Source organism: Haliotis rufescens, unplaced genomic scaffold, assembly GCF_023055435.1.
Source record: "Haliotis rufescens isolate VD_foot unplaced genomic scaffold, xgHalRufe1.0.p SCAF_16, whole genome shotgun sequence".
Taxonomy (NCBI): Eukaryota; Metazoa; Mollusca; class Gastropoda; order Lepetellida; family Haliotidae; genus Haliotis; species Haliotis rufescens.
The window spans coordinates 16,142,859-16,165,317 of NW_025963846.1; the positions used below are offsets into that span (position 1 = coordinate 16,142,859).

The following is a 22,459-nucleotide window of genomic DNA, read 5'->3' on the forward strand; positions in this document are numbered from 1 at the left end:
TTCCTTCCCATTCCTTCTTCCAGATTATAAATAATAAGCCCCCAAGGTCAAATTTCTGTACATTCTGCAGAATTCTTAATTAAATTGTATTCACAAAACCCTCTCAATGTTAATTATCTAAGTCATCTATTTTAAAAACACATCTGTCATAAATTGAATGTAGGTGGTGAAACATTTATATTTTTTAATTTAATGTCCATATAAGTACTAATGAATAAAAAACAAACTTGTAGGTCACACCATCGCGGAAGCACAAATGCGTAAGATACAGAAATATAACTCATGGTTTGTTTTGTAAGTTGTAATTGTAATAGTGACAAATACTCAAATAGTTACAAATTTTGGACAACCTTTGTCTGAATGAACAGAGGCTAGTTACCCTGTAGATGTAGATGTCTAGAGTCTTAATTACCATTACTTATAAGATGCTAATCCCCACTGTATTGTACATTGACTGTCTGCCATCCTCAACGAGCTGTGCACCTATGTCACTGATTAATTACTGTCGCAAAGATCTATGACGTAATCCATGTCAGGTGACCTTGCATCTATACTTAACTGCAAAAGAAACATCACTTCATAAAAATAATTCATGAAAGTTTCACAATGAAATATCAATCATTTTCTGGAGGTATCCTGTTCTTGACATTAGTCTGCATCCAAATTTACTGCTTTAAAATGTTTAAGGCAATTTGAAACCATTTTCACGAGCAGCTTTTGTCATGTTTATCAAGTGACCTTGACCTTTAACATAATGTATTGTCCTTATATTGGCTATATGCTGTCTTAAAATTAAATTTTAATATTTTCCTTCATAATTTGAAAAGTATGATTGTATGATTTATTGTGCTTCACATTTATGCTGACTAATAAAAATGAACATCACTTTAGGACATTTGGTGAAAGTATATTCAGCACATTCTAAGAAAAAGGATAAAAAAGTACCTTTGCATTTTTATCCTGTTTATCTAGTGTACATGATGTACTGAAGTCCAACTTATGGTTCTTGTCATTATCATTCTTGAGTTTTAAAAACTTGTTAAAAATAATTATTGAAAGTAATTTTCACAATTTTTAGATATGTTTGGCCAGATAAACGTCAGCCAATCAGACAACCGACAATATGTCATGCGATCAGTACATATCAGCATTTATAACAACTTATTGATAACACTGAAATGGAAAAACTTACATATCCAATTAAAAGTGCATAATAGACCTGTATGTGAAGCTAACACATTGAAAATGGCAAACTGCGGTGCAGTACTGACAAGCAGGCGGTGCATGGCTAAAGTGATGTGCAGTTTCTGTTCTATATCGTGTGACATTTCATTAAGGGGGACAACTCTGACAACTCTCTCCTTGCTTGGTAGCACGTGCAATACGCCAGATACATCAGTGTTAATGTCTCTGTACTGCAGTCATATAGCAGCGGGGGGTAGTGGGAGGCAGGCAGGCACAAAGAGTTCATGTAATACAATACAAGTGCATAAATAACAAGCATGAAATACTCATACCACCCATCCGAATGCGACATGTCCGGTTGTGTCCAAGACGAAAAATATTTAGGGTTTTGAAGATCCCAACCTATCAAAAGGCACCAGTTTACTTCTAGACCTATTTATGTGCCAAGTTTGGTGAAGAAATATTGTACAGTTTTCAAGATCTGTTCCTTAACAAGCACTATCGCCATTTTCAGTGTGAGTCAAAGTAGTTGCCATGGAAACTTGAAAAAATCTTTTTTTTTAAATTCCAAACTATCAAAAGGCACCAGTTAACCACTTTTTAGACCTATCTATGTGCCAAGTTTGGTTAAGATATCTTTGTCATGTTTTTTAGTTCTGCAGGGGGACGGACAGAAGGATGTGAGTTCTGCAGGGGGACAGACAGAAGGATGTACAGACAGCACATATTCCTAAATCCCCCTTCCACTTTGTGGCGGGGTATAAAAAACAAAGCCTTGTGTCCTGCAAGCAAACACAGTACCCACAGGACTAACACCACCTGACACCGCTGGAATTTAATCTTAGAAATACTGAATGCTACAAACAGAACATCACGAATTCCAGGTGCCTTGATGCTGTTTTTCCTCCAATACCTAAACATAGACATACATTACCCGACAATCAGTTCATGCTAGCTGCAGACATTTCTTTCAGAATGAAATGCTTGAAGAATTTAGAGAAATCACTGTTGATGGCCCAGAGTGAGAACCTCTCTCAAGAGGATTCATGCCTGTTTTGTTATAATTGTTATTGTTATGACATGCCTGTTACCATGGTTACCTGATGAATGAGAGGACTATCTATAGGGATTAGAGCATGCAACTTTAACCTGGTTACACTTACACCTCCATGAAAGAATGATGAGATCTTGATAATATACTATGTATAGTCTGGGAGGGAAATATATTTCTGAGTGGGAGAATATAAATCTCTTATACCCCGCCATGAAGAAGACAGGCTGTGCATAGATTTCTGAGCGGGAGAATTCATCCCTTATACCCGTCTTCAAAACAAAAAGTTGCACACTTTTTCAGAGTGAATGAACGTCACGTGTAATAGCACAAGTTAACCTCAGCTCAATCAAACAGCTGTTTTCTCTTTATTTTGAATCTGTTTAACTTATTTTACAATGGCAGATTAAAACATGTCAGTAAGAATAATTTGTTGTAGCAGTCACGTGGGGTACATATGGTAATATGCATCCCATGTTAGGTTTTATACCGCCTCTAAACCTAATAAGGGACACATAAAACCACATGTACCCCTGGTAATACTGCTACAACTTACAATATGGCCTATACCAACAGTGTCAAAGACTCCCAGCACAAGAAGTGCCAGTACAGAAAGACCTCACTACCCATTAGGGGTGACTATTGGTCTGGAAATCACTATTGCAATAACTATTGATATTGAAAGAAACTATTGCGATAACTATTGGTATTGCAAGCAACTGTTGCGATAAATATCGATAGTTTTCAGTGTATCATTATAGATGGATTTTAGAGCTGAATTAAACCTTAGAACTGAAGCTTCCTTTGAATGTGATAACAATAACAACAAATAAAAAGTAAAGTTTGAGATATGACTGATTTGTTTTTTCTTAATAATTTAAGAAAGAGAAACTTCCACATCACCATGTATAAATTACTACCACTCATGATCAAAAGAAAAACAAATTTGAATTGTATTTTATTGATATGGTAAATACAATCGAAACTATCGATATTCCTAACTGAAATCGATACTACTGATCGGAAACTGATTTAACAATCGATTTATTGACTTTAAGTGCTTACCAATAGCAATATATCATTATTTCGATTTATCGTGACATCCCTGATACCCATGGATGGTATTTTGTAATAAATATGTTCAATGACATACCCTGCCTTAAACAGCGTTTCAGTCACATCAGCTTAATGTTGGTGGACCATAATTCATAGAGTTTATCAGTTTATAGGCCTCAGTGAAATCCATCAGCAGAGTATGGTTCTGACAAACCAAGCACCATTATCAGGCTAAATCTGGGATTCAAACACATGACCAATGGATCGTGGCATAGATTAGAGACACAACAACTGGACCACCTGTGTCCCTTTTATAGTTAGCCGACTACAAGAAATGCCCCTTACTGAATATTTTCTCCTTTTTCACCACTGTGTACTCATCAAATATACTGTGTCTGACTATTCGTCATGTTCATCAAATATAAAACGTTTCAAATCAAACATACACTGTCTATTACTCAAATATACGGTCTGACTGTTCATCACATGAACACTGTCTACTCAAACATACCCTGTCTATTCAAACATATACTATACATTTATCAAACATACACTGTCTGACTATTCATCAAATATAGATTGTCTGTTCAAAAATCTACTCATCAAATATACACCAGTAATGTATCTGCCACACATTTGATGTTGCTCTCAGTTTCAGATGATGAGTTCACCTTTTCAAAATCTAAATAAATGATAACGCAAAAGGTAAATGAGCCTTGCCATCATCCATGCAGACAATCTACTGCAACCTTTCCCACGCAACCTAAACCTATCCAGAGCCGTCAGGGGCGGTCGGGTAGCCTAGTGGTTAACATGGTTAAAGCATTCGCTCATCACGCCGAAGACCCGGGTTCGATTCCCGACATGGGTACAAGATGTGAAGCCCATTTCCGGTGTCCCCCGCCGTAATATTGCTGGAATATTGCTAAAAGTGGCGTAAAACCATACTCACTCACTCCAGAGCCGTCAGGGTACACACACAGGGTACACACACAGGGTACATCACACAGGGTACATCACACAGGGTACATCACACAGGGTACATCACACCATGTGCCCTGAGGGATCGGTTAACAACAAATTTATCTCACCAAAATTCATTGATACCGACCCGGAATATATGTCTAAAGTTTAGCGAGTAAAACGCTTTGATTCAGATATTTTTATATCCAGCAGACAACACAAACGAGCCAAGTTACTTCGGTTGATATGAGCTCAATGATACTCATGAGAGATAAGCAATTTACCTGCTGTGTGTTCTGATTGATTTCTCAGTGGGTTACGTGAGCGGGCTACATGGAAAATAATTGTAGCCTCCTTTCCCAATCAGAAGCTAGTATTTTAATGTAAGGTGAGATAATCCCTGTTTCACCCAGTGTTCACAGCTCGATGGCAGCTGATACTCACATACCTTAACATCATCTAAGCCAGTCATAGCAGTACTAACACTTTGCGAATTCGTGCCCTGGGCCTCGTTCCTCAAAGCGATCTCAGCGCTACAATGATCTTAAGCCTATGTTAAAGTATGGGACTTACGATCACCTTAGCGCTAAGATTGCTTTGAGGAACAGGGCCCTGGGCCCTGTTCCACAAAGTGATCTTAGCACTATGACTATCACAAATCAATGTTGAAGAATGCAGCCCTCTTAGTTACAGCCCTCTTAGCGCAAAGATACTTTGTGGAAATAGTAATCAAAGTCATCTAAGCACTATTTCTGTTGTAAGTCAGTGTTAAAGAATGGGAGTTACGACCATAGTGATCTTAGTGATCTTCGTCAACAAAGTCATCTAAGCACTATTACTATCGTAAGTCAATGTTAAAGAATGGGAGTTACGACCATAGTGATCTTTAGTGATCTTCGTCAACAAAGAGACAATCCGTTAAACAAGGAAACAAATTAGTATGGCCTTGTGGGTAATTCCCCACCTTCCTTCTGTTGACATGATCAAGGGAGACAACTGTTAACACATTACCATCCTCAAGATGCAGCAGGCCAAGCCAATGTCTTTTTTTGTTAACCAAAGATTCTAATATTATGGAACATGACTGTTTCCAAGTACCATACATGACCCTATTAGCACACAAACCATGACAAGCACAAATTCCTTCTCATGAGACTTCACAGTTGCCACGGTCATCTTGGTTAATGATTAGTAAATATTTCATCATTGATCATCAGTTATATTTTCTGTCCATTCAAAAGGACCAGTCATTAATTAATAAAATCCATATATATCGAAACTCCATCCTCCACCCCCAAAATCTTGTGTGTGCTGATAGGGTCTGACACAGTAATACAAGAACTCTACCTATGTCAGACAACACTACCCATCTTGTGATTCAAAGAAAGACTAAAAAATATTGTTTGAGTACACGGCACAGAAACGGGCTTTGCATTGTGACAATGATATTTTTCTTGCAACTTGGAAAGGTTACTACATGGCAGTCACAGACTGTCTGAAGCTACAGGATGCTGACAGAAGCTAGAAGAGATGGAGACAAAGAAATCAGTATTCCTCACCTGTTTACCAGCCTGGAAGCGTCGCAAAAATAAATGTCAGTGTAATCAATACTGCCAACATTAGTCTGTACATCCTACTCCTAGAAGCTGGTTGTCTACAGTCAAACCTCGTTAATCAGTACCCTGTTAGTTGAGATGATCTTGGTGGGGACATCTGTGCATACCTCATTATAGTATTCCATACCCCTGATTTAAAGGGGCAGTGGGGTAGTTTAGTGGTTAAAGCGTTCGCTTGTCCTGCCCAAAGCCAGGGTTCCATTCCCCACATGGGTGCAATGTGTGAAGCCCATGGTGTCCCCCGCCGTGATATTGCTGGAATTTTGCTAAAAGTGCCGTAAAACCCTTCCCACTCACTGATTTATTAATCTGAAAAATGTTAATCTGGGTAATTCACTTGGAGGGGTGCTGTCCGGAGTAATGAGGGTTCACTGTAAATACCTGATACTCAATTTCCAACAGGAGATACCAATATATGCAGCTTAATAACAAGGGGGTAGTCAGTTGCAAGACATACAGTGAACCCCACCTGGGTGTCTTGTGATATATCAAATATAGCAACACAAGTCAATAACAGTTAAGGGGCTGTCGGGTAGCCTAGTGGTTAAAGCGTTTGCTCGTCACGCCGAAGACGCCTAGTTTGATTCCCGACATGGGTACAATGTGTGAAGCCCATTTCTGGTGTCCCCCGCCGTAATATTGCTGGAATATTGCTAAAAGCTGCGTAAAACCAAACTCACTCACTCACTCAATAACAGTTAAACTTCAAGGCTTTCTGAACAGTTCTAAACAGATATATTCAACATAAAAGAGACACGAGGGTAAGATTCTGTTTATCATCTAAAATCATACCTCTATCGTTTCATCTCTGATTGTCTTATCAGAAAGTTCACCTGCCATGACCTACTGTGGGGGTGTCCTCAGATCTACACAAATGAGGTATCAGAATGAGACATCTGATTTTAATGAGATAAGCACTGCACTAAAGTCTCTGATAAAAAAAGACTGATAACACCCCATTTAGAAAGGGCTGGATGGGTTGGAAACAAATTAAGTTCCTATATAAAACTGAACCAGAGGGAATATGTTTGAGTAGTTTTCAGCAAACATAATCATTATTCTGTTGGATGTTTGAAGACTAGTTTACTTGTAAAAAAGGACAATTAGTGTATTCTAATCTAATCTAGACTACTTCCAATTGACTGACATGAAGTCCAAGAAATAAAGCGATCTTATTTAAAAATATGTCTCTTAAAAAAATAAAATCTAAATAGAGCCCAGAACAATGTTTAATGTCAGGTGAGGTAGTCCAAGACTTTCCAAATCATTCTAGACCTGAGTTGGAATCCTTTTCTAATATATTCTCTAGGGTCTGGCAGACAGACTTAACTTCTAATAGTAATACTGTTGTCTAGTAATAGTACACTGTTTTCAATGGTTCTGAAATCTAGTTTTCATTGGGTAGAAGGGTAAAAATATACATTGTCAGGCCGAGAAAGAGTAAATAAGAAGAAACCAGACCCAATGCATGCTATATCTGCTAATGAAAATTAAAATATGTTTATGGATTATTTGAAATTATCAAATACAAACAAATATTGCTGACACATGCCCTTTAATTAACTATGCAACTGTGAGTGATGTGAGGGTGACAAATTTGTGACATCCAATAACATACTTGCAGGGCCCAGTTTCACAAGGCAATCATAGCACTACGACTGTCCTAAGTCCATGTTAAAGTATGATAGTCGTAGCTACGATCGTTTTATGAAATGGGGCCTATTGATCTATATTTCATCCATGCTATTGCTGAGTGACAACAATGTGACATTCTTGTATCAAGTGATTCACACACATTCAGTGGGACACCTTACCGTTTTTTCTGAATGAACTTCCTAAATTTGCTGCACAAATATTACCAAACATTACATGTCTTTAACTTAAGTCTGCACAGAATGACAGCAATCATCATGATCATTGAAAACGTGCATGCAACACACAAGAAAATATGGTAGTAGACAGTATGGTCTGGAGGAAGAAACTTGAATTGATCATGTCTTAAACAAATCAAAAAGAGAAAAAAACTAATGATTATCATAAAAAAAACAATTCTGCTTTTTCAATATTTGGAGTCGACGGATCCTTAAACCAAGAAATAAAAATAATTCTGCCCTAACTACATAAGCAATGCTTCTAATCAGCTAAAATAAAGCTTCCTAAATGCTAAATTAAAAAAGCATCTAAAGAAAAAAATCCTCAAAATCTGTAAATAGACAATCCACTGCTATAAGGATATGAACATGATATTAAACATGAGCTGTAGATCAATATATATCTGGAAGACATTTACATCTTATTTTAATGACAACCTGATCTTGTGTGTAGTATTCCTGAGTATAGATATACTGTATAGATAAACACACCTCTTGCCCTGGGGTCCCCGGATAGCTGTTGACATGGCAACCTTCTCCATCTCCGGGTCAATGAGGAGAGTACATCTCTGAAAGAGAGAGTGATCAGGATCAAGGGCCAAATCCCACCTTACAACACATGAACAAATTGTACAAAGTGTTTTCTATATCCATATGTTCTAGGCACACATTAACAATCATCATACAATCTTGTGCATGGCCGATGGCGAATGCATGAGTCATGTCAAAATGAGTTGGAAATCCATGATCATGATTATAAATGCACTTACTGTGTTTGGAAGAAATAGGAGATAAATTTGACAGATTTTCAAGAAAGTGGCCAGCTTGGAAATTTATATGGGAACACTGTAGGCTTACAGATGACAGCGACTCTTTTTGCTTCAAAGAACTAGTTATATTTTCTGATTATTTTCCACTGTCCACTTAATCAAATATATTGCAAACTCTAGTCCAGATAAACAGTGAACAACTTTTTTATTACCAGATATAATGATAGGATTAAATTGCGTTCTTCAGTTCGGATTTGTTCACTTGTATTTCCGGTGTTACGTGATCGCGGTGATCAGCTGATAATGTTTTCTGAGATGGGGGAAAACATTGTGTCATTGGAAAACTAAAGTTTACTAAAAATGTTGGTAAATTTGGGGAGCCATGCTTTACCGCGCTATAACCGAAGCGCTCAATAACAAGGTAACACTGTACGTAACATCTTGTAATGGGTGTGAAAAGTCGTACGAAAATATATACGTTATTTGAAGGGGGCGTGGCCTAAATGCAAATGTCCGATTGGGATTTTAAATTTTCCGGACCCCTGTTTCCACATAATCTGTCGGGCAACTTACGTCATGACTCCGATAAACAATTAGAAACAAGCATCAGAGATGTATAAGGGTTACTTATTTTGGGGGGCCAGGTGACTCTCAACCTTAGTCCCAGGTTACAAAATGGGGGCCCTGAGAAATGTCTAATACTGAATATAACAATGTTAATTCAAATTAAAAAAACTTTTACCTTATTTAAATTGTAAAATAATATACCAGTTTTATTCATGTTTGTTTGAACTCAAAGACATACTCAAACTTGCCTGACCGAAAAAAAATTACAAATCTTGTTTGTTTTGCCATGCCTTGACGCACAGACTCCACCCCCATCAATACGGAGACAGTAAGCCGATGACGTAAACTTGCCCATGCTCAGAGGTTGTTAGTTAAAAATAGATATGGAATTCCCCAAGTGAAACTGCAAGGACTAGCACTACTGACTAGAACACCGTGAAGCACTTGACTGTGTACATGGTGTACTGAAGATTTTAAATGATTACATATATATACCAAAATTATTATTTAAAGAGGTGTCAAATTATGAAACAGCAGTATTCATTCCTAAACATGCAGTGTTAGAAATTGGCACTAGTCCTGTAGTTCTTACAAAAACTGCCCAATAGTTACGGTATCATAAGGACTAGGAGAAATTTGCCGTTTTTAAGGGTTTTGCTATATGTTATCATCATAAGCACTAGTGGACTGAATATATTAGTTTCTACTGCTGAATATGCATAGGTACAAATTTTCTGCATCCCAGTGGATGCCCTCTGTATTTCTTTTATGTCAATTTGCAATTTGTATGCATACAGGACCCAGGATTCCGCGTCTAGTAAACCCCTGAAGAATGCTGTAACAACCATCATCACCATCGTGATGATCGGATGATGACAATTATTTTCAGACAGTTGTTCCAAATAAAGTATATAAATCTAATCCACCATAAAAATTTTGTGAATGTCCCAGCTGATTTTCTAATTTGTTATAGCTTTTACTTTGAACTCAGAGTGCCCATAATTATTGGCATGTGATCTATGCCGATTGATGGTATGCGCTACTCGTCCACAGGGCTAGTTACAACATGGAATATTTTCAACACTGTGGCCAGTACCTTACAACTCTGCCAACACTCAAAATATATGGGAATTCAGGGACAGAATAAGTGACAGCACTCACGATGAGATTGTTGTTCCAGACCAGCATTGATCATATGCAGGCTGCCATGTTACAAGTGAAATACTGCCAACTGCCACATACAATACCGTATTCGACGTAATAAGCGCCCTGCTCTAATAAGCGCCCACAGCGATATTTGCTAATATATTGGCTAGTGAACAATCCCAATTAGCACTCCTTCGGATTGATCAATGTACACAAGACTTATTTATTCGTGTATAATACGCACTCGTGTGTTATATGCATTCTTAATTATGGGCAATTAATTTCTGGAAAAATGTATCTGTTGCATATAAACATTTCAGTGTGTCAGCAGAAACCACGAAATTTATCTTTCAACTCTCTTTTTTCCACCAAAATAATATTCTAATAAGAGCCCCTATTTCTAATTTTGAGAGCGCCCTGGGCGCTTATTACGTCGAATACGGTAACGTAGTTGCCACCCGTGATGATCCAGGTTAGAATAGGTCTTCAGCAACCCATGCTTGACGGAAAAGGCGACTATGATTGTCGTAAGAGGCGACGAACAGGATCGCGTGGTCAGGCTCACTGACTTGGTTCATGCATGTCATCGTATCCCTATAGTGTACATCTATGTTCATTATGTCAATCACTGGATTGTCTCTTCCAAACTCTATTATTTACAGGCCGCCTTCATATAGCTGGAATATTGCTGAGTGCGGCATTAGAACAAACAAACAACCAAACATAGTTGCCAGCACTCACGATGAGATAGTTGTTCCAGGCACTGCGTATGAGCATGAGCATAGGGGAGGTGAGGTTGAGGAGGTAGACGTGCAGCAAGGTGCGACGCTTCTCGGTCAGTCCGCCCTCGCTGCCCACTAGGTTCAGGCCTGTCATGGAGTCACCGAGATCGGATGTTGACGCCAAGATGCTGGAGCTGAAAACAAAATGAACATGACCAAAGTTGTTTCAAAATTTTGTTCTGATGAATAAACATTATATTGATAAACAGTTTGACTGGCCTCTTGTTTATGTGGCTTTTCTTGGGTCAATTTCTATAACTAGGTTGGAATTCAATTAAAGCATTTATGACTGATTTTTACACCCTTTTTGTGATCAAAGACATGTAAAAACACCTAAGAAACATATAAATAGCTACATATTTTCATGATTGTAATTTTATCATTTTGAAAATACAATAACCATGATAACAGAACTTCTGAACGAGAACATGCAGAAAGCGAAAAAATATTTTAAAATCATACATAAAGTAGAGTCATTTCATCTACAAATTATTACATATCTGATATTTATATCAGCAGAATCTTAAATGCTAAGGAATCTAGAAACATAGGTTAAACCCTGTACAGTTTCAAAGAATTTATGACATCCTTGAAAGGCTCATGAGAAATTTATATCACTGCTGTTTATCATGTTTATTAGCTACATACATGACATAGGTGATAACAGTGTTTGATGGTTTAAGTAATTTTGCTTTGTTCTCTTCTCACACAAAAACATTAATGTCGCCATTTTTCCACCAAAATGACTGCACAATGGGATATATCATATTGAAGGGATGTAACAAAGACTTTAGCAATTTTTTTTAGCCTGATGTTTCATGTTGGCAGATCCGTAAACCAACAACAAATTAAACACCTTATGTGGCATCAGAATCTTGCAATCTCTTTCAAACCAGATCTGTTAACCCAATAAGCATGATAAGATACTTCTCTGAACCAAGTTCCGAAGACACATCCGTAGATTGGTTAGTTGGTTTGTTGTTTAACACCGAACTCAGCAATATTCAAGCTATATGACGACGGTCTGTAAACAATCGAGTCTGGACCAGACAATCCAGTGATTAATATCATGAGCATCGACCCACGCAATTGGCATCGATGACATGCATTAACCAAGTCTGCGAGCCTGACCACCCGATCCCGTTAGTCGCCTGTTACGACAAGCAATGTTGCCTTTTTTGGCAAGTATGGGTTGCTGAAGACCTATTCTACCCCAGATCTTCCTGGGTTCTTATCCGTAGAAGGTAGTGTCAGGTGAACCCTGAGTGAACTTTGACCTCTCAATCTAACTGAAGGCTGTATGGGTTCCAGAACCCGTCAGTTATGAGGTTTCTAAGAAGATTCACCTTCATTTTTTCAAAACCTCGATTTGGAAATCAAATGAAAACCCACAAAGAACACAACTATTCCTGGTACACCATGATGGGTGCAGATCAGATTGCCTTCAGCAAGCTCAGAAACAACATGTAGTATGAAATTTCCACAACAATATAATGACGCTGTACAATTGTTTTATTGTGTTTTCAAGATACAGAAATAAGATATGCTTGTCCGACTGCCTTGCTCACTCATACCAAGAATTTAGAAGCCTTATAACACTGATTGGCTGAATAGAAAGTTCCCCTGACTTGACCTGCGGACATGGAAGTGTCCTCCGATCTTCACGCAGAGATTTATCTGATTAAGAGATCTGATTGTAATGAGATTGGCATGCCTAGGAACTTGAACAAGTTGAAAAGAACTGGTCTAGACCATCTTCCCGAGGCAAGAGCCTCCACTAGCCTTTTTATCAGTCTTGTTTCCACCCTTGCTATCGCACATATCGATAGTCCAATCAGAGAACGTTTCACACAATCAACATCCACGACTGGTACACCTTCGTATGAAAGTGATTTACCGCTGCCTGTCTTTGTTGACACGAAAATCATTTAAACCCCCAAACGATTGTCTATGTTTCAGGGATGAAATCGCGAATGTTTTCATTATCTGATCGACTAGGTTGTTGCCTATGGTAGTCACCATCTTTGTGAAGATATACGAGATAAGAACAGCGATCTGATTGGATATCTCATTTTCATTACAAGGGGCACAACTCGTGATCTACGCGAGGTGGCGCCAGGGTTCAGCCAAGAAAGTGGCCTTGATGTGGCAAGGGTAGAAACTAGGCTTTGATATAGGCTAGTTGACACGCTTGCCCAGGGAAGATGGGTCTAGACAGGCTAGACATGTACTTTAACTCTTTCAACACTGTAGGCCGGTAGACGAGCCAAGCCATATTCACTTCGAAATAGTATATAATTTTATTAACCTACCTGTCATATCATTCATTTATTAAATCTATCACATTTCACAACGTCTGAAATACGTATTCCATTTCAATTTATATTTTTTTATAGACAGATTAAAAAACTATTCACTATTTCCCGTAAAGTTATTGAAAATAAAATTCTCGAACACTCAATTCTCTCGACGTGTCCACATTGAACATGTCAAAGAGCAAAATAAAGACATTTCACGCAAATATTTAATTATATTATACAAAGTAATAAATAAAATCAACAAAAATATATCTATAGGTTGTCAAACTTACATCTAAGTTATTATTTCCATCTTTTCGTGCGATCGCATCAAATCGAAGTCAAATGACATCTCGACTTTTGTCGCCTCAATTTCTCAACTCGGACACAATGCTTATGCCAAAATTTATGCATAAAGTATCTTTGTCACAGCTCATAACATAGCATGATACATCCACAAAGTTCCATATTTTTAATATAGATCGCAATATCCTGCTTAAAATGTTCAGAATAACACGATTTAACAAAAACCTTTCCTCAAAATCTGAAATTCTTCATTAACAAGGACGGTACCATTGTTGTTATTTGATGGGCTGCCTTAAGTCACATGCTCAAACTTGTAGCAGATTTCGGTAAGAAAGCGTCATTAGAAACCAATATATATCCAATAAAATTGCATGTAACAGCTACAAAAAGACTCCAGGTGATGTCACCATTAGGACTGGGACGAGTCCAAATTTACTACCCGGGTACCCGCCACCCTATTACCCGGCCCTATCTGGATACCCGCTATAGGTCTCAAGAGTTGGGTACAAAATGTCCGAATTGGAATTGTTTTACCGCAGCCTTTGCAAAAACTATTTAGATACATGTATAAAACAATCTGATCATGTATAATCTGCAGTTGATAAACGCTTTATCCTTACTTGAACAGATAAAAGTAATAACGAATGCCTGCATAGTGAGAAAGAAATGTGAACATTAGCTATACTTGTAGCGTAACATTGAGTTTTATTGTTAATGTCATTAAACAGTATGTCACGTGACTAACCACGGGTCCGGGTATTTATGTTAGTACCCGGGTCCTACTCAGGACCCACCCGACCCGAGTACCCGAGTTACCCGTCCCAGCCCTAGTCACCATCATACAGATGAAGAATTAAACTTTCTATCCATGTATCACATGCCAATCGTTGACGAACGTGTTTTTCAGACAAAACTTCGAAAACGGAGGTATTTCTTCATGTTACTGAGCAGAAAGCCACTGTTATCGGGAAATGAGGGATGACAGATACTATTTATAATTCTTTTTTAAATAATTTTCTGATTACGTAAACAATGAAAATATAAAAGAAATAAGTAAGTGGATTTTATGAAATCTTAATATATTTGCAAAAAATCGTCAATTTGCACTTACTTGGTCCTTAATCTGGACGTTATGAATGTGTTAGCTTACATTTTTTTATTTTCAAGAAACTTAACTAAGTTGTAAATGCATTATTTAAAAAATGTGATAAACTTTCATATGTAAACAGCAGGATTAGACCTTTCAAATCGTGTATAACATGTAGTAGCAAAGATGTTTTACAAGCAGATATTTTCCTCAATAAATGTTGGCTTCATTTATCACACAAGAGTCTCTGGGAACTCAGTGTCACAGCAGTAAAAGCTTCTGGTTGACTGGTGTTGCAAGAATTTAAAAGACCATGAGAACTGGATGGTAATCCTGTGCAATCAACAGATTGACAATGGAAAATGTTATTTGTCAATGAATAGTTCACAGATCTACAAAAAAAACCAGAACAATACTTTTTTTATGAATTAGACATGTTTGATGTACAATTACAAGTACATATGTCAAAATGATGCGACAAGTTCCACTCACCTTCTGTGACGTGCAAGGTCCGGAGTCCCTGACCGAGATCCTCTGACACTGCCATCAATCGACAGCCGACTTACACTAAAATGTTGAATGGAAGGTGAAGATGACCTCATGACCACAGAGTCTGTCTCAACCTCAATTTCTGGCACAAGTTGACGTTTGTCTGACCGAACACTGATCACATCCCCCTTGTGGTCTAGCATCTGAGCACTATTAGCATTCACAACTGGCACCACCTGGTTCTTGTTCCGACCCCGACACATCAGAGTCGTACAGCCACATGTGGAAGAATCATTTTCTGTGTAGGTTTCTGACGAGTCCATGTTTGTAGGTGGGGACTTTGGCTCCTTCGTGCTGACAGTTGTATCAGCAGGACTGCTTCTGGGGCTAGGGAGAGGGCGTTTCGAAGCTGAGTTAGGTTTCGAGGTACGGGGACTCTTGCTGTGAGATCTAGCCCCCTTGGAAGATGAAGGCACAGAGTGGATGGTGGCCAGACGGTCATCAGTGTCCAGGTCCTCCTCCAGCTCTTCCTTGAGTGACCGCAGGATGCTGTCATGATCCAGACTGTCATTCAGCTGCTTCTTTTTCTTCTTACTGATGCTGCTGGTGGTGTTCCAGCTTGATGCCACAGATCCACGACTATTTGGCCTGCTGGTCTGCAAGCTGCATGTGCTCTGTGTGGTGTACCCATAATCCTCGGAGAAGCTTTCTACAGATTCTGCGTACCCAAGTGGTGTTGAGGCATTAGACCGGTCTAGGCTGAGTTCTGAGAGAGATCCAGTTTTCTTTGAACGCCTTCTGGATCGTTTCCTGTGGTCAGAGGTCAAGTATGTTATGGTGATATGTTGGGTGTTCTCTCTTTCAGCTCCTGTCAGGAAATCTGGGTATTCGTTCACCTGCACAAGAGAAGAAATACATCCATCTTTACCAAACTTGTAACCATGGTAACAGAAAAAAACATGCAAAGAATGTTATGAATTCTTAAAAGCATAATCATGATAATAGACCAATCTCATTAAAATCAGATCTTAGTTCTCGCTACTGCTAAACAAAGATCTAAGGACATCCCATTACAAGTCACGTCAGACCGACGTTGCACGAACTTTGACCGACCAATAGAATGACCAATAAGAAGGCAGCTTTCTCTGCTTTATGGCACTAATTTCAAATTGGGAACTACGCTTCGAAACATATTTTGACAAATTCTTGATTACAAATTTGAAACCTAAACAAACAAACATTCTGGAATGGCTAGTAGATGGTCTAAATTGTATGGATTCAGTCGTTAAACCTGTAACTATCGTTCGGAATACCCCGTGTGAAAGTTTTCGAGGTTGTATGATTAGAAATCACATTCCGACTGTTACTTTCATGATCTGGTAAGCGACACTCTCATTGGTCAGATGAAAGGTCGTTCTGACTTGACCCCTTATGGGATGTTTTCAGATCTTTGTCTAGCGGTAGCGAGAACTAAGGTCTGATTTAAATTAGATTGCATAATAGACTAAACATGTTCAAGGGATTGATGCTCTCGACATGTTCAAGGGATTGAAGCTCTCAACATGTTCAAGGGATTGTTGCTCTCAATATGATCAAGGGATTGATGCTCTCAACATGTTCAACATTTGTTCAAGGGATCGTTGTTCTTAACATGTTCAAGGAATTGATGCTCTCAATATGTTCAAGGGATTGATGCTCTCAACATGTTCAAAGGATTTATGCTCTCAATATGTTCAAAGGATTGATCTCTCAAACATGTTCACGGGATTGTTGCTCTCAACATGTTCGAGGGATTGATGCTCTCAACAAGTTCGAGGGATTGTTGCTCTCAATATGTTCGAGGAATTGATGCACTCGACATGTTCACAGGATTGTTGCTCTCAACATGTTCGAGGGATTTGTGCTCTCAACATGTTCAAAGGATTATTGCTCTCAACATGTTCAAGGGATTGTTGCTCTCAATATGTTCGAGGGATTGATGCTCTCAACATGTTTGAGGAATTTATGCTCTCAACATGTTCAAGGGATTGTTGCTCTCAATATGTTCGAGGGATTGATGCTCTCAACATGTTTGAGGAATTTATGCTCTCAACATGTTCAAGGGATTGTTGCTCTCAATATGTTCGAGGGATTGATGCTCTCAACATGCTCAACATGTTCGAGGAATTTATGCTCTCAACATGTTCAAGGGATTGTTGCTCTCAATATGTTCGAGGGATTGATGCTCTCAACATGTTCGAGGAATTTATGCTCTCAACATGTTCAAGGGATTGTTGCTCTCAATATGTTCGAGGGATTGATGCTCTCAACATGTTCGGGGAATGTATGCTCTCAATATGATTAAGGGATTGATGCTCTCAATATGTTCAAGGGCTTGATGCTCTCATGGGCTTGTTTCACAAAGTGATTTTATTTCATAAATCTAGAAATTCACGTTCATGTGTTTACAAAACCTTTCATTTTTCCTCATGTGTTCATCATATTTCTATGAGCCTTGAGTTCAGAACTTCCATATCAATCCTTGAAGACTTACTCCATCATGTCCTTGGAGCTGCAGGCTGATGAGAATACATCATGACAGTTGGCACAAGTGACCTGAGTTAACTGTGGGAACAATGCTGCAAGTTTCCCAAACAGGACCCACACTGCACAGAAAGTAGAGTTCTATACATGCTATGTGCAGATATTGGGGTATCTCATCCATGAACATCGTGGTTAGAATTGGCCTTCAACAAGGACACATGCTTGTCATAAGAGGCAACTAACGGCATCAGGTGTTCAGGCTCTCTGACTTGGTTGATGCATGTCATCTATCAAATTGTGTTGGTTGATGCTCATGATGTCAATTCCTGGATTGTCGGCTCCAGACTCGATTATTTACAGACCGCCAATATATATCAGGAATATTGCTGAGCAATACTGAAAGTAGTAACAAAAAAACAAAAAAACAACAACAAAACAAACAAACAAACAATAATGAGGTAAATGAGGCTTGGCCAAATTGGCAGTTCCAAGTAGGTTTGATCAGTTTTTCAAATACCATTTACTTCGATTGCTAGAGCTCTATTTTAAGTCAATAAATGTAACAGTTAATGTTTATCCTTATTCCTGAGAAAGAAATAATACGTTATTGGACACATAGTACTTATTGTACCGGGGGTTAGGCTGAGACAAAACATGGGCAACACAGTGAGGTGCATAGTCCTTCATGTTAGGCTTTGTCACATGTCACAACGATCCTTGGTCAACTTTACAGTTTTGCTGACCCGAATACTTTACAGGCCCAGGAAAGCCATGTTCAACTGTCCATAAACAACATGTGTTGCAACACATAATACCTTCATCAGTGCTCACGGCTCATTAATATGTAACACAACCTGCTGTCGTCACAACAAACAAACGTCACCGTGACCGTGTATCTCAGTCGATTCAATGAGCACACACAGTGGTGTGATGCCTGGTTGGGCATTTCAATTGGCTGGCAAGACGTCATTGTTCCAAGTCAAGTGTCTTGCCACGAACCGTGCAACAAAAGAACTGGTGGATTCTTAAATATTTTAAGTGTTTCAACAACTTGCACAACATAGCTGTGAAACAGTTTAATGTGAACAACAGGTTTTGTTTAACTGGTTTAAATCATGTAAATAATTGTGTAAAAAGTAAAACCGGTAAACATGGTAAATACGTGGAAAAGACTACAGATAACTTGGAATGTCTGGAACCATGGTTCCAGATACTAATCCCATTGTACATGCTGTATTGGTCATGTTGGTTTAATTGTAGAAACAAACTGATTGAATTTGAATTTGATCAAATTCAATATTTAACATGAAAGGTTTTCAGTTTAAAAACATAATGATTTTGAATGGAATCAGTGAATATGTTAGTCTTTCCTAACAATAATCACCATGATCATAATAAATAACAAAAAAAGGTTAAATATGAGCATATGAGAACCAAGCATTTCATATATTTAGCAAGTTTAGCAAACCCTTTTTGGCCATTTGTTGGCAATATATTTTGTAATGCTCAATTTGAAGGAATAAAAGAATAAATCAAATTCTAAAAAAAAAAAATTTGAAATCTAACTATGCTGACATTTATCATATTTATTTAGGCAAACGACAAATTGCCATTATCATGATTATCATCATTATTGATCTATAAACATGATTAAGAATCACAAGTCATTGTGCTATCCGATGGCATTAAGATATCCAGTGACAGATCAAACATTTCTATGCCACATATGGGTCATTCTCAAAAAAAGTGAGTTTTTTAGTCCGAGTTGAATAACAATTAAAATATTTATTTTAGATATGTTTAAACACAAGTGTTTTTCGTAGAACATACCATGGTGTCTGAAAGTTAAGTTTCAGTATTTCTTATTAGGTATTTTATTTTAATTAAAACTGCTTAATTGCGGTTAAATTGAGCTGAAGGGTGTGTCCGTAACCCTATGTTTGCACATCAACATTGTTTAATGTTGCTAAAAATAAAAAATATTATGTAAATAATGTTTATATATTGTACATTACCTTTCTAACTCATGATATAAACTTATCTTTTGAAGATACACTCTTTTATTTATATTGGTTTTTGGTAAGAAACACTTGTACATAAAAAAGTGTCTGTCCTGTTACCAGGATGGATCAAAACTGAAAAATAAATAATCCTTCAAGATTCCCATAATTCAAAATAACAGAAATACAGCTTACTTCCTGTACTATCATGGCAGCAGTGTCCTTCAAGTGAGAGAAGACTTTGGATAATTCTGCTTGACAGGGAAGTTTAGTGCTATCATGAATACTCTTTTCTTATGTCTGTGCTGTTACTGCTCATTTTTGCCAAAACAAATATTTTTTTCTAAAACCATTTTTTCAGAATATTAGAAAATATGAACTGTTCACAATGCCATGTGGTCTCAACATTTCAAGGGAGGTCTCATTAAAAAAAACTGTTATTAATGTCAATTTGTCTATGCTGTTACTGTCTGTGCTGTTACCTTCAAACATGTAAACAGGACAGACATTCCGTGGTAACAGCACAGACTTATCATCATCTTAAACTGTCTTTCCTTGTTTAACCAATCAATAATATAATTACCATAATAACTCAAATAATTCCTTTTGAAATAACACAGACATTCAAGAGGCTATAGTTGTACAAATCTTCCAAGCTGAATAAAAACAAGTTGCTCAAGACTTAAAAGTAACAGCAGAGACAAATATTGGTAACAGCACAGACATTTGGTCAGCTTTATCTAACTATTCTTGTCCAATCACTCAATATTCAAATTTTATGAAACATTAAGACATATGTTTTCAAATTTATCACAGTTTAGAAGAAAACTTTACATAAAAAATAGACTACTTTGTTGAAGATAGTTATCTGATGAAAAAGTAACAGCACAGACATTCCGTGGTAACAGCACAGACTTATCATCACCTTAAACTGTCTTTCCTAGTATAACCAATCAATAATATAATTACCATATTAACACAAATAATTCTTTTGTAATAACACAGGCATTCAAGAGGCTATGGCTGAACAAATCTTCCAAGCTAAATAAAAAAATTTGGTTAAGACTTAAAAGTAACAGCACAGACATTTGGTCATCTTTATCTAACGTTTCTTATCCAATCACTAAATATTCTAATTTTATGAAACATTAAGAGATATGTTTTCAAATTTATCACAGTTTAGAAGAAAACATATATACATAAAAAAATAGACTACTTTGTTGAAGATAGTTATCTGATGAAAAAACAACAGAAGGGTGGAGAAGACAGGTGGTGTGGTGGAAAAGGGTGAGGTTGTGAAAAGTGTGGAGAGGACAGATGGTGTGGTGGAGAAGGGTGAGGTTGAGAAAAAGGTGGAGAGGACAGGTGGTGTGGTGGAGAAGGGTGAGGTTGAGAAAAAGGTGGAGAGACCAGGTGGTGTGGTGGGGAAGGGTGAGGTTGAGAAAAAGGTGGAGAGGACAGGTGGTGTGGTGGAAAAGGGTGAGGTTGTGAAAAGTGTGGAGAGGACAGATGGTGTGGTGGAGAAGGGTGAGGTTGAGAAAAAGGTGGAGAGGACAGGTGGTGTGGTGGAGAAGGGTGAGGTTGAGAAAAAGGTGGAGAGGACAGGTGGTGTGGTGGGGAAGGGTGAGGTTGAGAAAAAGGTGGAGAGGACAGGTGGTGTGGTGGGGAAGGGTGAGGTTGAGAAAAAGGTGGAGAGGACAGGTGGTGTGGTGGGGAAGGGTGAGGTTGAGAAAAGTGAGAGTGACATTTTACTATCCGTTCCAGATGATACAGAAGAGTGTCTTGGAAAACGTGTGGTTGTGTTATATGATGGTTTTCCATATCCTGGATACATAGATGTTTCTACCTATGATATATATGTCGAATGCATGCACAAGCCTGGCAAAAAATGAGATCAAAAATGATTCTTTTGGCCAAGACTCCTGCTGGACAAATGCTGGTACAAGCACGAGGACATTATTACCATCATTCCTGAACGAAAGAAGATTGAAGGCACTGCTTCCCACTTCAGTGTTGAAAACATTTACTGGGAAGCTATTACAGATATGATAAAACAGAAACAATAAACAACCTGTGGTTTCTGGGTGAATGAAAGGCACCATTTAATTCTGGCACTAATCAAATAAACATAGATACAAGTGAATTGTACTTTTAAGGAAACTATAATTCACCTTTTCAGACCTTTTATTTGAGTATTTGCGAATACAATTGCAAAAGAATACAGCTTCAACAGGAAATCTTCTGACAAGTTTTTTTTCTCCAGATTATGTTGATGTTTGACATGGATAAAGTTGGTTATTGTGTTGTTGCTTCATGACAAAAACTGTCACATGACTATTTAGTGTAAGTTTAAATCAATTTAAATTCTTTGTAATTCTAGGGATTAACCCAAAATGCAAAAGTTATTGTCTTTGGCGTTACTTCCGTCTGTGCTGTTACCTACCAGTATCCTACATTCACATTACATAGAAGAACATTCAGTTAATAATATCCATATGATCAGATACTGTTAATTAAGCAAAACATTTTCTTATTTGTCAGAGTTCAAAACTTTGAACTTCTGAACAGGATAGTTGACTGCAAACATAAGTTTGTCCGTCCTGTTACTTTCAATTGTCCGTCCTGTTACCGACCGTTTTCTATAGTTCAGATTACATACAAGAATATTCAGTTAATTACACCTTATATGTTCAGGTGTAATCAATTGCACATACTTTTTTCGTATTTGTCAGATATTTCAAAATCTTGAA

The 22,459-nt window shown here is 37.8% G+C and overlaps 1 protein-coding gene across 2 annotated transcripts in view; it reads right to left on the reverse strand.

The window, feature by feature from the left end:
• LOC124120920 (uncharacterized protein C12orf56-like) overlaps positions 1-22,459 on the reverse strand; it is a 59,717-nt gene that overhangs the window by 18,676 nt on the left and 18,582 nt on the right. The window contains exons 2-5 of one of the 2 annotated variants that reach the window (XM_046483830.2): positions 15,190-16,082; positions 10,967-11,141; positions 8,235-8,311; positions 5,815-5,826 (exon numbers count right to left, since the gene is read on the reverse strand). In XM_046483830.2, coding sequence (XP_046339786.1) covers positions 5,815-5,826; positions 8,235-8,311; positions 10,967-11,141; positions 15,190-16,082 — 1,157 coding nt within the window. The remainder of the gene's footprint in view (positions 1-5,814; positions 5,827-8,234; positions 8,312-10,966; positions 11,142-15,189; positions 16,083-22,459) is intronic. The other variant, XM_046483837.2, reaches the window with a different exon arrangement.